Here is an 18,096-nt window from a genome sequence, read left to right on the forward strand (position 1 = left end):
GGCTGCTTCTTATGACTTAACCTATAGATAGCCAGAAAAATGTCAGAAAAGATTGGATTTCAAACAAGAAAACAGCCCAGTTGGTATGGATTACCGTGGGATTGGGAATGACCACCCTCATAGTTGTAAGAGTTGGCGGAAAGATCTTTTCACATTCCCAGGGCAGCTGGGGAATGGTGTAGAGGTGTATCGAGCTAAACCATACCAATTATTTATTCACCTTATAATGCCTCACATGGGTGCTTTTAAAGAAAGATCACCTTCTTGTGTACCTTATGGCTGTAGCCCCAAATTTCTTGAATCAGTAGGTTACTGTTGACCCTCAGTATTTCTCATAGACCACATGACCTGTTGTCATTGGATCTTGTGTTTGAACTTTAATTTAGAAAATTTTGTCAACAGTAATCTCTTTCATGTGACTTTTCAAATTAGCTGTGGACCACTTGCCATGATCTTCTGGACCACCAGAGGCCTGTAGATCACAAGCTATGCTTGCAGAGTTTTGGAAGCGATTTCAGCTATGCTGTAAACAAAAAAAAAGCATGGAAGATATCCACACTGGAGAGTTATTACCATTATCACTATATTGATTTAATTTTATGGGTATAATTATAATTATACTAGTAAAAATTAATTCCATTTAGGCAAGGCTGTAGACTTCAAAGTTTTTCTTGGAGCTAGGGAGAAGGATCCACAATATGGCACTCTGATCTTTCCTCTCTCAATCCCTTATGCGTTCTCAGTCTTTACCAGTGCCTCCAGTCCCCTCCCTGAACTCCCATAATGTTAAACAACACACAGCCCTTGGCATCTGCATCTTTAAAACGAACAGAGAGACTGAATGGATTCTTGGAAACATTGCTTCTGCTTTGATATGTTAAGTGTAAATCTGCTTTCTGCCGTTCCAGATTATGAATATGATTCCAGAAATATGACGCTTTTGGCAATTATTACTATTTTTGAGCTTATTTTTCCTTAAATGAAATTTTAATAGCAGCTGAAAGGGAAAGAGCAAAAAGGAAAGGGCCAAATTAATCTCTGATGAAATGCTGCTTACTTCAATTAATTTGGACTGGGGATGAGCTTTGCACAACTTATCTAAGACATAAATGAATGTTTTTGCAATATGGATTTTAATCACAATATTTGACACATTTTGTGCGTACTTACATTCATTCCATAGCATCCATTCTGCTACAAGATTGCTGCAACAGCATATAACTGTAGAATTTAAGTCCTTATAAAATATGTTAAAGTGATGGTTTATTGTTTCCATCCTGCAGCATATTTGATTTGGTTTTAAGAGCTCTGTCAAATGAAGATTGTGTCTGCAGGCATATTTATGTCAAAGTTTTTCTTTTTTTTATTTATCTTACTTTACTTGGTCCTTTTTTCCCCATTTCTGTTGCAGAAAGGAGAAGAATGCAGTTCAGCTTGATGATGAAGGGGGCAGAACTTTTTTACGGGTCCTCATTCACCTCATCATGCATGACTACCCTCCTTTGCTCTCAGGTGCTCTGCACCTGCTTTTTAAGCACTTCAGCCAGAGAGCAGAAGTTCTGCAAGCATTTAAACAGGTATGGATGGGCATAGTGTTATTCCAGGAAACTGACTTCAGGGAAAGTCTTTCCAAAGGCTCCTTTACTTACCTAAATTGCTGTTTGTAGCATGGCAGTGTTATTTCCTTAGAGGTCCATATTCAGCAGAGATTTATTTATTTTTTTTGTTAAGAGTTGTTCTTATGTGGTAGTGTGTATTATAGTTGTGCACCCAGAAATAGTTATTTCTGGCATTGCATCCATTACTGAAAACGTAGGGCTGTGGTGACAGCTGGAATACACGTATCTCACAGCAAGACATAGTGTAGTGATCCCTCAGAGACAGAGTTAGTAGCTCATGTTCTGCAAACAGTGTACTGGTGTCAACAATAAGACTTTCCTGTCTTCAGGGCTACTTAGGCTGGTTATAAAGCTCTCTTGTTATTCATGTGATATTTCTAGTTCTAATTCAGGTGTCTTTGCATTGTGCTCCACTGCATGGTACAGATAGGCCCAAATAACAGGAAGACGGTAATAGAGCCAAGCCTGTTTTCAGCTTTTATTTTCTGCTTGATCACGGTGCATGTGCAGGCTCCATGTGTCAGTGGATTAGGATGGGGAGATCTGATGTCATGGGTCTGGATGACAGAGACATCTCTGTTATGTAACCCTATATATAACATATGTTGATAAAACCATCTGATGCTTATTTCAGGAGTCTGATAGTGTGTTGTCTCATTGTTATGTAAGATGTAGAAGTTTCTCTTGTTTGAAAACAGATGAATGATAAAGACCTGGAAAGCTGCTGTTTACTGTTTTTGCAGTGTAGCATAATGGCCTCCCACCAGATTGTTAAAGTTAGGCCATGGTGGTTAGTTGCATAAATAGCTGTTATTCCCAGGTAAGTGAGGACTGAGCAGCTTAACATGTTTTCTTAAAGCATGGAAAAGGCTAACTGACAAATAAACAAAAAAGACTGTAGGGAACATGGAATATAAATGTCTGCGGATGATAGGCATTCATAAATTCTGAAAAATAACAATGTCTTACCAAGCTAAGAGAGAAGATGGTAAAAACTTTATATTACAAAAATAGTGAACATTTGCCTGCATGATTATTATTTTTTTAAAGAGTGTCCCTTTCAGTATTTTTGTCTGCCATGTGACCGTAATCTTTACATAACCGTGATTTCTTAATAGTGCTTACTGATTTACTGTAAAGATTGTTAGTTTTTTCATATATTACCTTCATTAATAATCTTGGTAGAGGAAAGAGCATTACAAAGAAAGGAAATGTGTAGATCATGCTAAATCAAGAACTACAAATAACAGTGAAAAAAACCCCAGATAATTTGAGCAGTATTAAAAAAAATAAAAAGAGGCAACCATTCAGATGGTGGGAAATTACATGAACTGGAAAGTCAGTTTGTGAGCTCTATTTAAACAAGATTTTCTAAGCCGGCCTAACAATGTTAAAATGTGTTATTTTTCAACATTTGATTACAATGATGTAGGTGATCATTAAAGTTGCTGGCCATTCTGACTTTTCTTTGAATGACCCGATTCCTTTTCATATCATCCTTTTTTTTTTTCTTGTGAAGTACTTTGCTGATGGTATAAGCTATTTCTGACTGTATTGCTTTAATAGCATGTAACTGTATTGTTTTAATGCCATGAGGATCATAATCAATGCATTAGAACTAACTCTGCATAGAATTCAAGAAATTGTAAATCAGTGCTTGTGCTAAAAATGTTTCGCAGTGTTTTAGAGAAGGTGAGAGAATGTCATGAATGTTGTAACTATGCTGGTTTGGGCAACTACAGTCTCTGACTCTGTTAAAGGTTTTTGATGAATGGGGACTAAAAAGCCTACGTGTGCCATATTTCAATTTCATAGGGGAGGTTACATAAAGCACCTGAAAAGAGGGGCTTAGAATGGAAACTGTCAAGCAAATTACCCAGGCATAAGTGCTGGTGCTACTACTGTAATAGCTTTACAATTTTCTGTATTTCCAGGTTCAGTTGCTGGTGTCTAATCAAGATGTTGATAACTACAAGCAAATCAAGGCTGATCTTGATCAGCTACGTCTGACTGTAGAAAAATCAGAATTGTGGGTTGAGAAGAGCAGCAATTATGAGAGTGGAGAGGTGGGCGACAATCAAACTAAAGGGGGAGAAGAGCCCATAGAGGTGAGTTTAATGCCTTTGCTGTTAGAATTGTTTCAGTGTTGATGGGTAGTTTAATGAACAACTGCATATTTCTGGTCTGGTTAATCAAAGTAGCAAAGTGAGAATGTTCAGTATTCTGGCTGAGCTTTAGGAATAGGCAGAATAGGAAATAAACCTTCTTTTATCAATATGGTCAGTATTCTCTGCTGCTGCTTTCAGTAACTGCATTCTTATGTCATAGAGCTGCCTTAATTTCTAGCGAGCAAGCCACAGTGTATGGCATCATTCTGTGGCCAAGGAAGTAATCTAGGGATCACCTATTGGCAGTTGTGTTGACTTGCTGGAGGAAAGGAGGAATAGACAGTATCTGTTCCTGCAACTAGGGCAGAGGAGCACAAACAAACCCGTATTTTCAAACAACACGATTAATTCCACTGTCCACCAAACATAAGACTGACCTAAGAATAATGAGATTTTGTAGGTGAGCTGTTTGTGATTTGAGAAACTTTAGAACTTGAATCTGGAACCAGGAAGATCTGATATTTTAAAAAAAATATTTGATTTTTTTAAATTAATTTTTGGTTTTTAGTGAAAGCTGAGGTCCTCATATAATCACGAACTCCAAATGCAGTGTTGCAAGAGTTGTTATGGTTGAGGTTTGTGGTATAACAGTAGATAGGTCAGGCTTTCCCACCAATATTTCCATTTTCATCAGAGGAGGTAGGGAGAGATGAACAACTGTGATTTCAGACTCAGCACTTCCCTAATTCTCTTCCATGGTAGTCTTTTCTAGTGGCAAGAAAATGGGCAAGGAAGCAACAAGGGGAAGCTCGGTAGGAAGCCATTGTAGATTATACACATTGTGAAGCCAATGCATTGAGGAAAAGTAGGAGCCTTTGAGAAGAGACAGGATGTTTGCAGATATCTGACATACACTTGGCCTTTCAGATGGGAAGGCAGATTTTAGGTGGCTTCATGGGGGGAAAATCCAACCCTTCAAGGGAGAATCCTTATTTCTTGGGATAGTGTAGGTCCTATTCTTTCTCTGATATAACTTAGCTGAATTTAGTTGTGTCAGAACTGGGGAGGAATCTGGACTTCATGAGCTTTAAGTATGTGTGATATCCTACTTTTTTTCCTCAAGCATAGCTCTAGTAGGAAAGAAAATGTTCCTTTATGTATTTAACAGAAAAAGTAATGGGGAAACAGGTTACAGAATTGCAGCAAGATATTTACAAGGTTTTCTAGCTATAATATATTTAAAAAGTGTAATAAGGTCCTTTTTATTCCTATGGATAGCCCTGATAGCAAAGAAACTCCAGGAAGAGGGGACAAAACAATGTGCTTGAAACAGAAGCATATTTTCAGTGGTTTTTCCCATGAGGCATCTGTAGGTCTGTATGTATTAGCAGTGCTTCAATAGATGCATATTATCATCTCTGGCAGATCCTAGAGAGTGTTCTATCAGTAATATGTAATCTGCACAGCTGATTAGATCATCTGGTGGTACTGTCATGAGAGCTGTGCCAAATTACTGTAGCTCAGAATCTCATCTATTAATTGATCCCCTGTTAAATTACTCTTTAACAGTCATGGAATGTTTTTACCTGCTATAACTAGTTAAGATAGTGAATGCAGTCTTTGAGATCTTAAGTCAGATGTAAAAGGTGAGGTGCTGGTCATGGTCTGCGGTGTCTGAAACAGGTGGCTAGCTTCAAGCAGATAAACATCCTTGTGGGATCCCATGCTTTCTTGGAATAGGTGCTGGTTATTCGGTACTGAGCTGGATGGACCTCTAGGTTTTTAGGGAATATGTTCCATTTGCCTGTGCTTAATTTTTCCCAAACAACATTAAAGTGCACACAGGGGTTTCAATTGCGTTCCAGAACAGTCTTATGTTAAACCCAAGTTTCTGTCCTCACTGAAGTACATTACAATATTGGCATAGGAGTTTTAAAAAAAATCAAATACATTTTTATGCCCTTAGGCTTCTGAGTGTTTTTGGGTAACTGTTTACACCTTTCTGTCATAACTTGGGGGTCTGCAGACTTACTCCTTTCCCACCCCACCCCCACCCCAATCATATGGCTCCAGAAATGGGATTTGTAGAAAAAAGGCCGTGTTCTTCTAAGTAAAGTATCCAGAGTTCTCCACAGGAAAAATTAACAAATCTTGCATCCGTGCAGGATCATCTTGATAGGAACTGGAGATCAGATTTATAGGAAAGAGTGCTTGGAGTTAGATCAGACATAAATTAGACACCGTATAGGATTAGGAAGAAATGCTGAAATTGATCTCACGTAACTGAGCCTCGCTTGAGAAGGGAAAAGTAGCTAAAGCCTATTTACTTGGTTATCTCTAGTAAGGGTGTTGTGAGTCTGTATAGATACCATGGGCTATGGAAAGTGTGGTCTTTATTGTCCTGTCACTAGAGAACGCATCGGTAGAGTAGCACCAGAAACACAGGTCTGAGGAGGAGAAATAGGCAGTCTCAGTGAAAGGACTCTCAGGTGCAGCTGGAATACAGTGCAGTGGCATTTATAGATCTTCTCATCTTCACCATCCACTGAGAAAGTTCAGTGAGGTTTCAGGTGGTGTAAACTTCCAGCACCCTTAAGCACCTGGTGTTCCCTCGCTCTCCTCCTTTTCTGGTCTGTGGCAGTTTGCTTTGGTTCTGGATATGTTTAAACAAATATCTCCTGAAACATCATATATAGGTTGAGATTATGAACTGAAACTTCTGAGAGTGCCTTCATCCCCCTGGTAAGTAAATACAGCCTGCGAAGGGCAAAACTGTGCCAGGGTGACACTGACTCATGCCTTGCACACTGTCCTGCTGAGATGAGTGAGACACTTTCAGCAGCAGGGAACTGCTCGGACTGAGTGCTGGAATCTGGCCTCCAGTTGGAGTCTAGAAAGTATTCCTAACACTGATTCAGAGTGATATCCCACGAATTTTATGAATAGAGGAAGTAGTCTTTTTCATAAAATACCATTTCCTAAAGGTGGGGTGCTCAGATGAGAACCTTTCTCAGTGTGGTCTGTATGACTCCCTGTCCCCCATGGAAAAGTGCGACAGGGAATGGCTATCATGGGGCATAACGAGGCAAAATATGCAATGGAGTGTCTCTGGTATCCCAGTGGTGTGATTATCTCTTGATAACTACATCCCTGGCATACTCTTAGGGGTTCAATAAATAGGTTTTTATTTTGTTAAGAGAAAGGATGGATTCAGCAGTTTAATGCTGATCAGCACTTTCAGGTAAGACATATAGTTTGCATGGATTATAAAACTACTTTGATTGAGGAAGAATGCTGATAAAAGTAACAGGTAAATTAATCTTGGTTAACCCACAGTCCCAGAACAGAGGAGGGTGGTTAATTATAGCAAAGAGCCTGAAATATCTTCCAAAGTATTGATTCAAAACAGCTAGAGAGAAGGCAGCATGCATACTAACAAACCTAAAGAAATAAAAATCTGCTGTTGTTGCATAGATCAACACGACCACGCTGAACAGTGGTGCTGGCACTGTTATAAACAGCTTCCATGGCCAAGTGGTGCAGCTGTTCTTGCCCCACTGGAAGTTAAGACCAGATGGGATTTGTAGAACTCCTCACCTTCACCATCAGCTAGGAAAGTTCAGAGAGAGGTTTCAAGAGATATAAACATTCAGATTGGCGTGCACATGTGTTTTTTAGCATAATTCTCTTCTCTAACACAGTAGGAAGTTTGAGGACATAAAGAAACTCAGAAGCACACCTGTTTCTTCTTTTTTTGTGCTATTACACTGGTTTACATCCTTGTGGTTATACAGTGAGGCAGTCTCAAGATCTGCTACAGTTTTTCTACATGCTTAATAATTTCAGCATCCAAAGTCCAATCTTTCAATTCTTTGTGTTTCCAATTAAGAAAGGCTTACCATAGCTGGCAACAGAAAAAACCCCAAACCAACCACTGCCAATATTATAAGTGGCTGTATTCATGCAGATGTTTTTCCATGTTTTGACTGAGATATGCATGGAAAGGTGCATAGGTGTTGGCGGTTAATTGCTGACTTGATTTCTCTTATTTATCATACCCAGCTGGGGCTTTCTAAGAACCAAGGCCCAGCGCATATGGCATCATGACTGGGTGTTGCAGTTTAACATAAGGTTCTCATTTGTTTTCAAATCCTTTCCTGCATCATCCAGAGGTAAGGACAGAAATATCCTCTTCATGGGAGGAACATCTATAATTTCTGTACGCTACTTGTTCCTGTATTGCTGAGAACTCCACCCTACTTATCTCAACTACGGAGGTCGCCTTAAGCCTTAAACCTTAAGCCCTTTCTCCAGACTTTTTAATATTCACATACACAGACTTTGTAATCATCCCAGCTGCATTAGAGATTTTTGGAAGAAGTGGTGGCTATTGAAATACACTTATGGTCTCTATTCTCATAGCATCTGAATTCCTTGAGATGTTTAGTCTGTCATTTAGGGATGTATTCTTTTTTTTAGGAGGCTCAGAAGCATGAAGACATAGAGTAATTGCCTCAAATCATGTTGGAAATTTGAAATAGAGGAAGGACTTGAATGTGAATCTTTTCATTCACTGGGCTGGTAGATAAAGAATAAACGAGTCTTTTTCTTTATTATCTGTGTTATATCTGTTCCCTGTGAGCTGTTGTAAGACTTCTTCACTTGGTGTTATTAAATATAATTGCTTCATGTTGAGGAAATTGCAATAGATCTCCACTTGTGTGTTCTTTTTTACAGGAGTCAAACATTTTGAGTCCAATACAGGATGGGACCAAAAAACCACAGATAGATAGCAATAAAAGCAATAACTACAATATTGTTAAAGAGGTTAGTATATCTGCTTAGAAACTTGCTTGACATACTTGTTTGGTAAGTAGATTTAGTAATTATTTTGGAAGAATGTATTTTTGTTTGGTTTTGTGTACCATGGCTGGTTCTTTGCTTGCTTGCATGCTGATTTATTTGTTTATTTATTTATAGATTTTGATTCGACTCAGCAAGCTTTGTGTTCAGAATAAAAAATGTCGGAATCAACAGCAACGATTGCTGAAAAATATGGGTGCCCACTTGGTAGTCTTGGACCTTCTGCAGATACCCTATGAAAAGGTTATTCTCATAATTTTAGTGGTAAAAAACATGAACTCAATAAAGAGAAAGGCCTCAAGAGGCCCAAGAATCAATGTGAATATTTTTTTAACTGAATTCATTCAGCTGTGGTATAAACATGAAATGATGATGCCATTTTCTACCTTAAGATTAACGGGTTTGGGCCCAAGGTTAAATATGGCCACCTGCATAGAACAGGTTCTTAAGAACTTAATGTTTACAGCCTCAGGTACCTGCATGTCATTGCGCTATCATCCCATTCCTGAAACAGGCAAACCTTAGATCTGCAGTCACTGCGCAGTAAGAAGTATTGATTTAATGGAGCTCTTGACAGGGTATCTAAATTCCACTGTTGGGTACTGATGTGAGTGCTCTCATAGATATCTAAGACGGACAAAAAGCTTTCAAGGATCAAGTCTGAAATAATTTGCTTCTGTGGTGGAAGCCTCTAACCTAGTTCCACTTGCAAGTTTTTCAGAAGATAATGTGATTTTGTACTGATTTAGTGGCATTGAGCATACAAATGAATGATCTAGATAGGCTTTTAAAGAGCACATCTCTCTAGATCTTACAGGAAGCACTGAAAGGAGATAAACCCTCTTCTGGGCTACATTTTCCTCAGTGTTACACACTAATGTTACGATAGAGACAGTAGGTTCAGCTGTCTTCAGTAAAACAGTGCTTGACCATATAGGTGGTTCATCAAATCAGAGTTAGAATACTGTATGAGAAGCATAAAAAATGGGGATGAAAGTTGACATACATTTGTGTGGCAGTGTGTGTATGAACATACATAGTCGTGTAGGTGTACGCATACATCTCTTTCTATATGTAGCTATATCAAAGCCAGAGCTTTTCAAAAGCTTGAAATCAATGCAGGCTAGAGGGCTTTTTTTGAAAATCAAGCCATTTAGCACTTTTTTAAACTTGGAAATTATAACCGTGCATGAGGCTTTGAGCTTGTGTGGTCAAGTCAATTCAGAGTAAGGTACAGCCACTAATGGACTCTGAAGGAAACTAGATCAGTTGCTTTTTCCAGAGGGAGAATTCCTGCCCTATAAAGGCTCAGGAGAATTGGTTTGTTCCTGGCTAAATCCACATTGTGTGGTTTTAACAAGTATGTTTAGGTACACCAGCTGATTTTTGTTTGTCTTTTTCTGCAGAGCGATGAAAAGATGAATGAAGTTATGAATCTAGCCCACACTTTCCTTCAGAATTTCTGTCGAGGAAATCCTCAGAATCAAGTTCTCCTCCACAAAAATCTCAACTTGTTCTTAACTCCAGGGGTAAGTATTTTATTTTAAGGAGAATATTATAACTGGAAGTAAATTTGGACTTGCTGAAAAATGACAGTGCTAAATAAATAATTTCATTAAATTATGCCCTCTCTGCCTTCTCATCTCTGTCCTTGTCCTTTCTCCTTTATTGTCTTGTCTTCTCTCTCCTGTCTTTTCTCCCTTACCATTGCTCTTTATGTCATTGTTTTTAATGTTGCCATTTTAAAAGCAGAAACCAATATTACCTGTGGGATTTACTGGAGGTATCTGAGAACATGTGTCACATCATCACTTCATGTTTAGCTTGACTCTGTTCTTATTCATCCTAACTCACTCACAGATGTCAAGCTAGGAGATGCTGTGGCTATGCTGTCATGAAGCTTGTGTGACAGCAGAATCTGACCCATACATTTTTGTTGATGCTGCTTCCATTTGATTCAACTAATCTAAAGTCTGATCTTTTATTAAATCAGTGTCTTTACAATACACCTCTTTGTCACAGTCCCCTTGTGTGTATATATATGCATGTATTTACAGATATAGTCATATAGAATGACAGCTTGCTCAGTGGCAGATCTACTGAGTAAAACATGTTTTTATTAGAAAGAGCATGAGTATTAGGATTGTAGACCCCTGGTCTATGTGCATTAGGAAGTATTTGTTATTTTTTTATTTATGCTTTTTTTGTGAAGATAGTGAAAGGCACCGAACTGACCACAGTGGGGACTAGCGCCCAGACTCCTTCCAATCCAACACTTGACACTTAACCCAGGTGCCAAGTATGGAGTCTTCTTGCACTTGCATTTCTATTCTTTTGGAGTTGATCTTCTGATCATGCCAGTTATTGTGCTGTTCACATTGTGGAATGAATGGTGTGGACTCCTTTCAGATGATGCTAAACAGAAAGGTATACTTCAGGAGCACACCTGACCCTCATGAGCCTTTAGTCCAAGGGACCAAACTAGAGCAAGTTTGAAGCAAAAGCCCCAAGAATGCATCAAGTCTGGATGCTGGGTCCTCGGTGCCATCCGTTCTTGCTACAGATCTGTTCTTCTTGTACCACGCTACTCTCTGATAGAATCATAGCCTTGGGCTCCCTCTGTAGTTAATGTGGAAAGAGGTATCCTTTCAGAGTGATCCGAGGGCATGTACAATGATTTGCGTGCTGAAAATGCCTGCCTTCTGTCAACCACAGAGGGAACCCAAGGCAGCTAATATTCTTATTTGGTTGCCTCAATGCAAAGTTTGATGGCGAGTGTGATGTGGTCTCAGTGGTCTTGTATACCAGAATCTCTACAGAGTGCTCTAGCAGTGTAGTGTGTGTGTGTGTCTTCCCTCCACATGGACACAGATTTTGTAATGTCCACTTTAGGACCATTCCGTACTCATAGAAAAGTGTGGAGAAATTCCATCATAAATGAGAACTGGGCCCTAAGGTCACTGCTTAATCACTGGGCTGGTGCACATTGGACTTTCTTGGTTTCCCTTTACTAATGTAAGGCTTTTCTCTAGTCTAGAGTCTTATGAATCTTTCAATCTCAATACAAATCTGCTGCTCTTATAAGGCTGTTTTGATTTTAATCTGTTTAGCTCCTGGAAGCTGAAACCATGCGGCACATCTTCATGAATAATTACCTTCTGTGTAATGAAATTAGTGAAAGAGTGGTGCAGCACTTTGTACACTGCATTGAGACCCATGGCCGTCACGTGGAGTACCTGCGTTTCCTGCAGACCATTGTGAAAGCAGATGGCAAATATGTGAAAAAATGCCAGGACATGGTAATGACAGAGGTAAGTGAAGGGTTAATATGTTAATCAACTTGTTTGATATCTTTTTAACACACTAGTATTTTGAGGCTGCTTTTTCTGCTCTTGGTACCAATGGGAGATAATGACATCATCGCTTTAGAATTTTAAATGGTATCACAAATAATGAATATTTTAGCAGACGTTTTGGGGAGTTTAATCTAATTTTGTAAGGCCATCTGTATAACTACTAGAAAGAAAACATGAGTGTTAGAATGGTGATACAGAGATGTCTATTTGTAGATGATGTAGCATGGAAATCTCAGAGTTACATAAACCTTCATTTTCCTGTACTGTAATTTAGGATCTCATTTATGCACCAAACTTGTCATATTGTGGCATGGTTTTGCCAAATAAGAGGCTTGTACCTCTATGGATTTGCCTAATCTTGTTGTAGACCATTTTTTTAGCACACAACCATGTAACAATTGTAGATACTAGTTTCTGCTTTTGTTTCTTTTGTTCCAGAGTATTTCTGTGAGAGTCAGTAGAGCTACTCTAGCTTTACCTAGATTTGGAGTCTGACCTGGTGAATTCCACAGAGTGGTTTGTGGACAAATCTTTACACCCATAAAGTTACTAGGAAAACACCTAATTAACTTCTCTGCAATTAGGATTTGATATATGGTGTACATGATAAATGAAGTCTTCAACTTGCAGACACCTGTGAATTTAACTGTAATTATGTTAATAGTTCTATGAGATTAATAAGGGGGTAAAGTTGAATATGGTGAAAAGTCCAGGTAGGATAAGTACAAGGAACATTTTTCTTTATTTCACAAAGTTTGGGGTGGTTTTTTTTTTTTTGTTTTTTTGAAGAGACATCTTCACAAAGAAAACAGATAAGCTCTAGTTGTATGAAAAAAACTAAACCCTGCTGAAATTTTGTTCCACAGCAACAAAGAGGAGAAACTTCTAATTAATAAAATAAAGCTTCACCCTACATGGATAACCTTTAATGGAATCCACCTCAACCTTTTCAATTTGACTGAAGTGTTTTAACGTGCAATATCAATTACAAGCCTTTGATTTACATAATTCAAACAGTTCTTGTGCCTTTATGCTTTTAGAGCTTTTTCCTTCCACCACAGCTTCTTGTAGGTTTTTACTTTATCATCAAACGAAATTTTTAGATTTTTCTCAATTTAAATACATTTTGTTACTGACCTATAATAGGACAAAGATAAATTGTCATATTACATTTTCAAGCTGACTGCATGATGAAAATTGAAATGAACTTGGATGTGACATTTACATCATGAGTCCTGCAGGAATTTGCTGGGGGGAGGGAGCAACCCTATTTTGATGAAAGAGGGTAAGATGATGATCTGTTTTTTTAAAAAACATAGGAAATTACAGGTAAGTAATTATGATTTGTTAGAAAAGGATGCTAATAGGGAAATTTGAATGGCAATCCCATGTAAAGGGAATAGTGCAGCCAAATGGTTGGAACTTGCCAAGGAGTCAGGACAGTTTCTCAGTAGACCATTGAGATGTACTTTGTGTCTTAAACAAGCGGTGTAACTTTTTTTGTACCTCCAGATGGGGCATGTAAACAAGTTACCACAAGACAAGACAGAGTGTACAGCATGCCTCAACTACTCCTGTGTTTTATTTTACCCACAGGAAGTATATTGTAGCTTGTTTCTGTTTACTGTAAGAGATAAACTGATCATAATTACATGTTTTAGATAGTGCATATAGATGAAGGAGCACCACTGCAAAAGAGTACTTTCATAAAATACCTTAAACATACCCAATCTGGCTTATTCAGTTGTTCTCATATCCTTGGTCCCCCTGTCTGTGGGGTGCTACTAATGATGTTTGCTGACCTGAAAGGTTCCTTAGGGCACTTTTTCTCATTACAAGCACACTTTGAGGTTCTTGGACCAATAGTGCCTATCAGTGCAAACATTATTACAAAAGGGAAAGCAGAATTTACTTTTGAACTGGATCAGTGTGGCAGCAGAGTTTTCTATTATCTATTGTATATATAATACATAGTATTTCTATAATCTGTAGTATTATATATTATATCTGGATTATATATTATGATATATCTGGATATATCACAAAGCATCAATGGCTGCTCTGATACTGACCAACCTTCTTCATACTTCCATAGAGTTCTTAACTTGTTCAAAGTATACTTTAGTGGAAGAAAATGCTACTGAGTTTATTTGTTGGGGTTTTTTTCCCCCATCACGGAGTTTGTGATGCTCAGTTAGAACTTTGGCTAATACTGGATTCTTCTCTTCCTTTTCTGCTTTTAAAGGGACATAATTTTCTCTGTTTGGGCCAATGTTTGGATGCCCTTTGAAAATCACATTTAAAAGTGGATAACTTGGGGAAAGGGGATGACATCTTCTTTCCTTGCATTTATGATGATTACCTTGTCCCCCTTAGCTCTTCTTGTATTGATGCAACGTCATCTGCTTCAGCTGGTGGGTCCTCAGTCAGTATGCAGCAAGCATGCCATGCAGCGTCATGTTTAACAAGTTCACTGTCTCCTGGTATTTCTTCCTTATTCATCAGTAATAGGTATATGAAAGAATGAAGGGTCAGTTTGACTTGAATATGATAAAATATCAAGCAACACTGGTACAGATTAGGTCTGGATTTGACATAAGAGGTAACTCTGGGGGAACCTGGGAAGAGTTGTCTTCCCTCTCCTGTACAATGAACACAAGTGGAAAACAACTATGGGAATGTGGTGAACAGCTTAATAGAACATGACAGAACATGTACCTTCCCAGAGGGCTTTGTGTGTTTTTTTTAAATTTTATTATTTTCTATGTGAAATGTCCTAAAAGCATAGTATTCCAAACATCAGTATTAAAACATTAGGTCAATTTTCCAACATTTTGAATACTGATACTACTTTCCTTTTTTTTTTTTTTTGCCTTTGCGTGCAATGAAATTAATGGTATCTGGGTCCCTGTACTGTCTCCTTCCACCTTCCTGAGCACTTGTCCCCTCAAAAACTTTTTTTCTGTACTGTGGATTGTCCAGAAAATACCTGGTTTGAAAAGTCACTAGTACAAACATTTTGGAAACCCGTAGATACATAAGAAATAGGGATTGCAGCAAAGACTGAATCCACAATTCACTCCATTCAATCATCAAAGTAAAAACAAGCAAGAAACAGGGAAAACACAGTCAGAAAAGTTGTAAAATCAAAATTTGCAATGTTGAAATCCTGGAAAATGTAATGAAATGCTTTTTACTTTTCATTCTGAGAGACTAATTTTCATTCCTGCTTTTGCTGCTTTCCCATTTCTCAACAGTTCCACCAGCCTTTATTTCTACCCTTGAAATTCAGTAAACTAGGATTTCATGTCACATGTGGGCTTGGATATGTCACGTGCCTTATTCACAAAATGCATATGGCTGTTGTACTGCCAAGGTGTATTCTATACTAGGAAGGGCTTATAGGAGCTTTTCACCCACACTGAGACTGTATGCTTAAAAGGAAGTGATGGAGAGAAGACAGGACTACTGTCCTGTCCCAGCTCCACTTGAGCTCACAGAGTGGTGCTGGCAGTAGGTATATTCAGTGTATGCAGGGTTTAAAACAGGGTCAGAGCAAAACTTTTTTGTGAGATCAGCTGAGATGGGGCTGCCAGCATCCACCTCCAGTCTGGATCCTCTCGAGAGGAGCATAGCAGTTGTAGCACAATCAAATATTTACCACATACACCAGTTTTCTGCTAAATTGAAGTGCTGCATGACACTGACAAATTTGCATGGGTTGGGAAGAATCATCTTTTGTTTCTGATGCTGAGCAAGGGCGCAGAAAAGGTTGGTTAAGTTCTGGGCGAGCCACAGGCATTTCGTGTGAGGTAGCATGCAAGATCTAATCTCTCTGCATCTCAAGTCCCTACATATAAAATAGGGATAGTAATGTGCCCTGACCTCACAACAGGAAGGGTAATTAACTAACTTGAAACAAGAATTGAGATGGTAGGAATAGTAAGGATGGCATACTATCTTAGATGAACACAGAGCTACACCTCAAATTTAAACCTCAAATTCACCTTGCATTAGCTCACTCCTTGGTGAGTTATTCCAGATTTGTACTTACATAGACAAGAGCAGAATTTTGCCTTGGATATTATTTTGACATGTGCATTTGATAAGCCACATCAGAGTAATTTTTGGTTGGTTTGGGGTTTTTTTTTGTGTGTTGGTGGGGGTTTTTTTAGCTATACAGTCTGCATACATAAAGACAGAACAAAATAAGAAATTAAGAAAATCATAGAATCATTCAGGTTGGAAAAGACCTTCCAAGATCATTGAGTCCAAAATGACTGCAGTGCAGGGTGCTTAAAACTTTGTGATAACTTTTTCAGCTGATAAATGGCGGTGAAGATGTCTTGATATTCTACAATGACAGAGCATCATTTCCAGTCCTACTCCAGATGATGTGTTCAGAGCGAGATCGAGCAGATGAGAGCGGACCCTTAGCGTATCACATCACTCTAGTGGAATTGCTAGCGGCTTGTACAGAAGGAAAGAATGTATATACAGAGATCAAGTGCAATTCACTCCTGCCACTGGATGATATAGTGAGAGTAGTGACCCATGATGACTGCATACCTGAGGTAAGATTCACTGAATGAGGAATCAAACTTCCCATTTTTAGAAAGTCAGAAAATCTTTTTTGTTTACAATATACTGACAAGCTTAATGTTTGCACAGAAAACAGGCTGGAAACAGGTGGTGTTTGTTAAGGTGAATAAGTGAGAAAGGATAGTCAGTATTTTCTTAAACAGAAAATGCCTTGTCCCTTATGCTTCAATTGTTGTCTTTTTGGGGCACACACCTTATTTTGTTTTCCTGGATTTGTCCAGCTCTGATGACTTCTGGCTGTAGCTGCAAAGACTCAGCTGAGTTGTTTGTCAAGCCAACTTTTTGCCTGAATTTGTTGGAAGTGATGGGTAACATTCTGGCCACACTAATGTCAGTGGGAGTTTTGGGTGAAGCCTCATTTTATTAAATTCAGTTGGAACCCAGCAAATGGTTTTATTCACTGCATATTGAGGCCCAAATTCTGCAGCTACTACTACTGGTCATGCTTCAGTAAGACTTGATACTTCATGCTGATCAGAAGGGGAATATTTGTTTGCACCAAACCTGATGTGATCAAAAGAAACCTTTTCACAGTCTGCAAGGAACTTGTATGACCCGTGTATTGGTCAGATGGATTTCGGCAGGCTATCTGTTGGAGAACTGTGGCTCATATCAACAGAACTGGGACCTGCAGGAACGAAGATTTCCTGTGTGCCGTGAAAAAGTCCCCTTGTGATCAACTAATTCTTTTCTTAAAAAGAAAAATGTTTGCTTTGCTCAGAAGTACCTCCTAACATTAATTTCAACAGATACTAATGAAAAAAGTCCAAACAAATGAAACCTAAAAGTCAGAATTTTTTCCTGACTGCATTAAACATATGCAACTATCTCCTTTCCTTTGACTGTGACAAGAAATGTTCAGTGTATCTGGGTATGTTTATATTTAATCTATACATTTCAGGCAGTGGATATGCATTTTTATCATGTGCACATGCAGACTTGTAATGCAGGAGAGGAGTGAGACTGAAGCCCTCCTGTTAAGCCTTGTGCTGCTGTTGCTGCAGTCCCAGCACTGCACAGCCTTTCTCTTCCATTTAGATCCAAGGTACACCCATCCTGAATCCAAGCACTGCATTAGGATTGTGGGAATGTAGGGATGGTAGTCCCAGCTCTGCTATTTTATATTTTATATATATATATATATTTTATATTGACAAGCCTGTTCAAGGCGTAAAATGGCAACAGTCAACTGGCAAGTGCAGGGGTGTCCTGCATTTTGACAACTCCTGGCTTTGGAGCCAGGCCCTTGTAGTCTTAATATCATTTAAATATCAGATTTAATATTGGTTTATTTTATGGTTTTTTTTTCATTAGAGTAAGAATGTTTGCAAAACCTTTCTGTTTTTCTTCATGTGATCTTTCAATATATACATTAATGCGTTTGTTGCCATGCTTCTCCTTAAATCTTCAGAACCGAACTTATGCATTATTACTGTTAATAGTGTTTGTTAGTACTTCAAGGATCCTCTTTATTGCTCAGTATTTTTGCAGATAGAAACCATCATGTTAATGATTTTTACTGTTCCGTTTCATATTGTTTGTGGATTT

At 38.5% G+C, this 18,096-nt stretch overlaps 1 protein-coding gene across 3 annotated transcripts in view; it reads left to right on the forward strand.

Annotated features, from left to right (window-relative positions):
* The window catches only part of ITPR2 (inositol 1,4,5-trisphosphate receptor type 2), a 268,243-nt gene that overhangs the window by 110,183 nt on the left and 139,964 nt on the right, over positions 1–18,096 (forward strand). For all 3 annotated transcript variants that reach the window (XM_055712925.1, XM_055712926.1, XM_055712927.1), the window contains 7 exons: positions 1,412–1,577; positions 3,554–3,727; positions 8,465–8,554; positions 8,708–8,833; positions 9,997–10,119; positions 11,701–11,901; positions 16,269–16,520. In XM_055712925.1, coding sequence (XP_055568900.1) covers positions 1,412–1,577; positions 3,554–3,727; positions 8,465–8,554; positions 8,708–8,833; positions 9,997–10,119; positions 11,701–11,901; positions 16,269–16,520 — 1,132 coding nt within the window. The remainder of the gene's footprint in view (positions 1–1,411; positions 1,578–3,553; positions 3,728–8,464; positions 8,555–8,707; positions 8,834–9,996; positions 10,120–11,700; positions 11,902–16,268; positions 16,521–18,096) is intronic.

The sequence above is a fragment of the Falco cherrug genome, chromosome 5, assembly GCF_023634085.1.
Source record: "Falco cherrug isolate bFalChe1 chromosome 5, bFalChe1.pri, whole genome shotgun sequence".
Classification (NCBI taxonomy): domain Eukaryota; kingdom Metazoa; phylum Chordata; class Aves; order Falconiformes; family Falconidae; genus Falco; species Falco cherrug.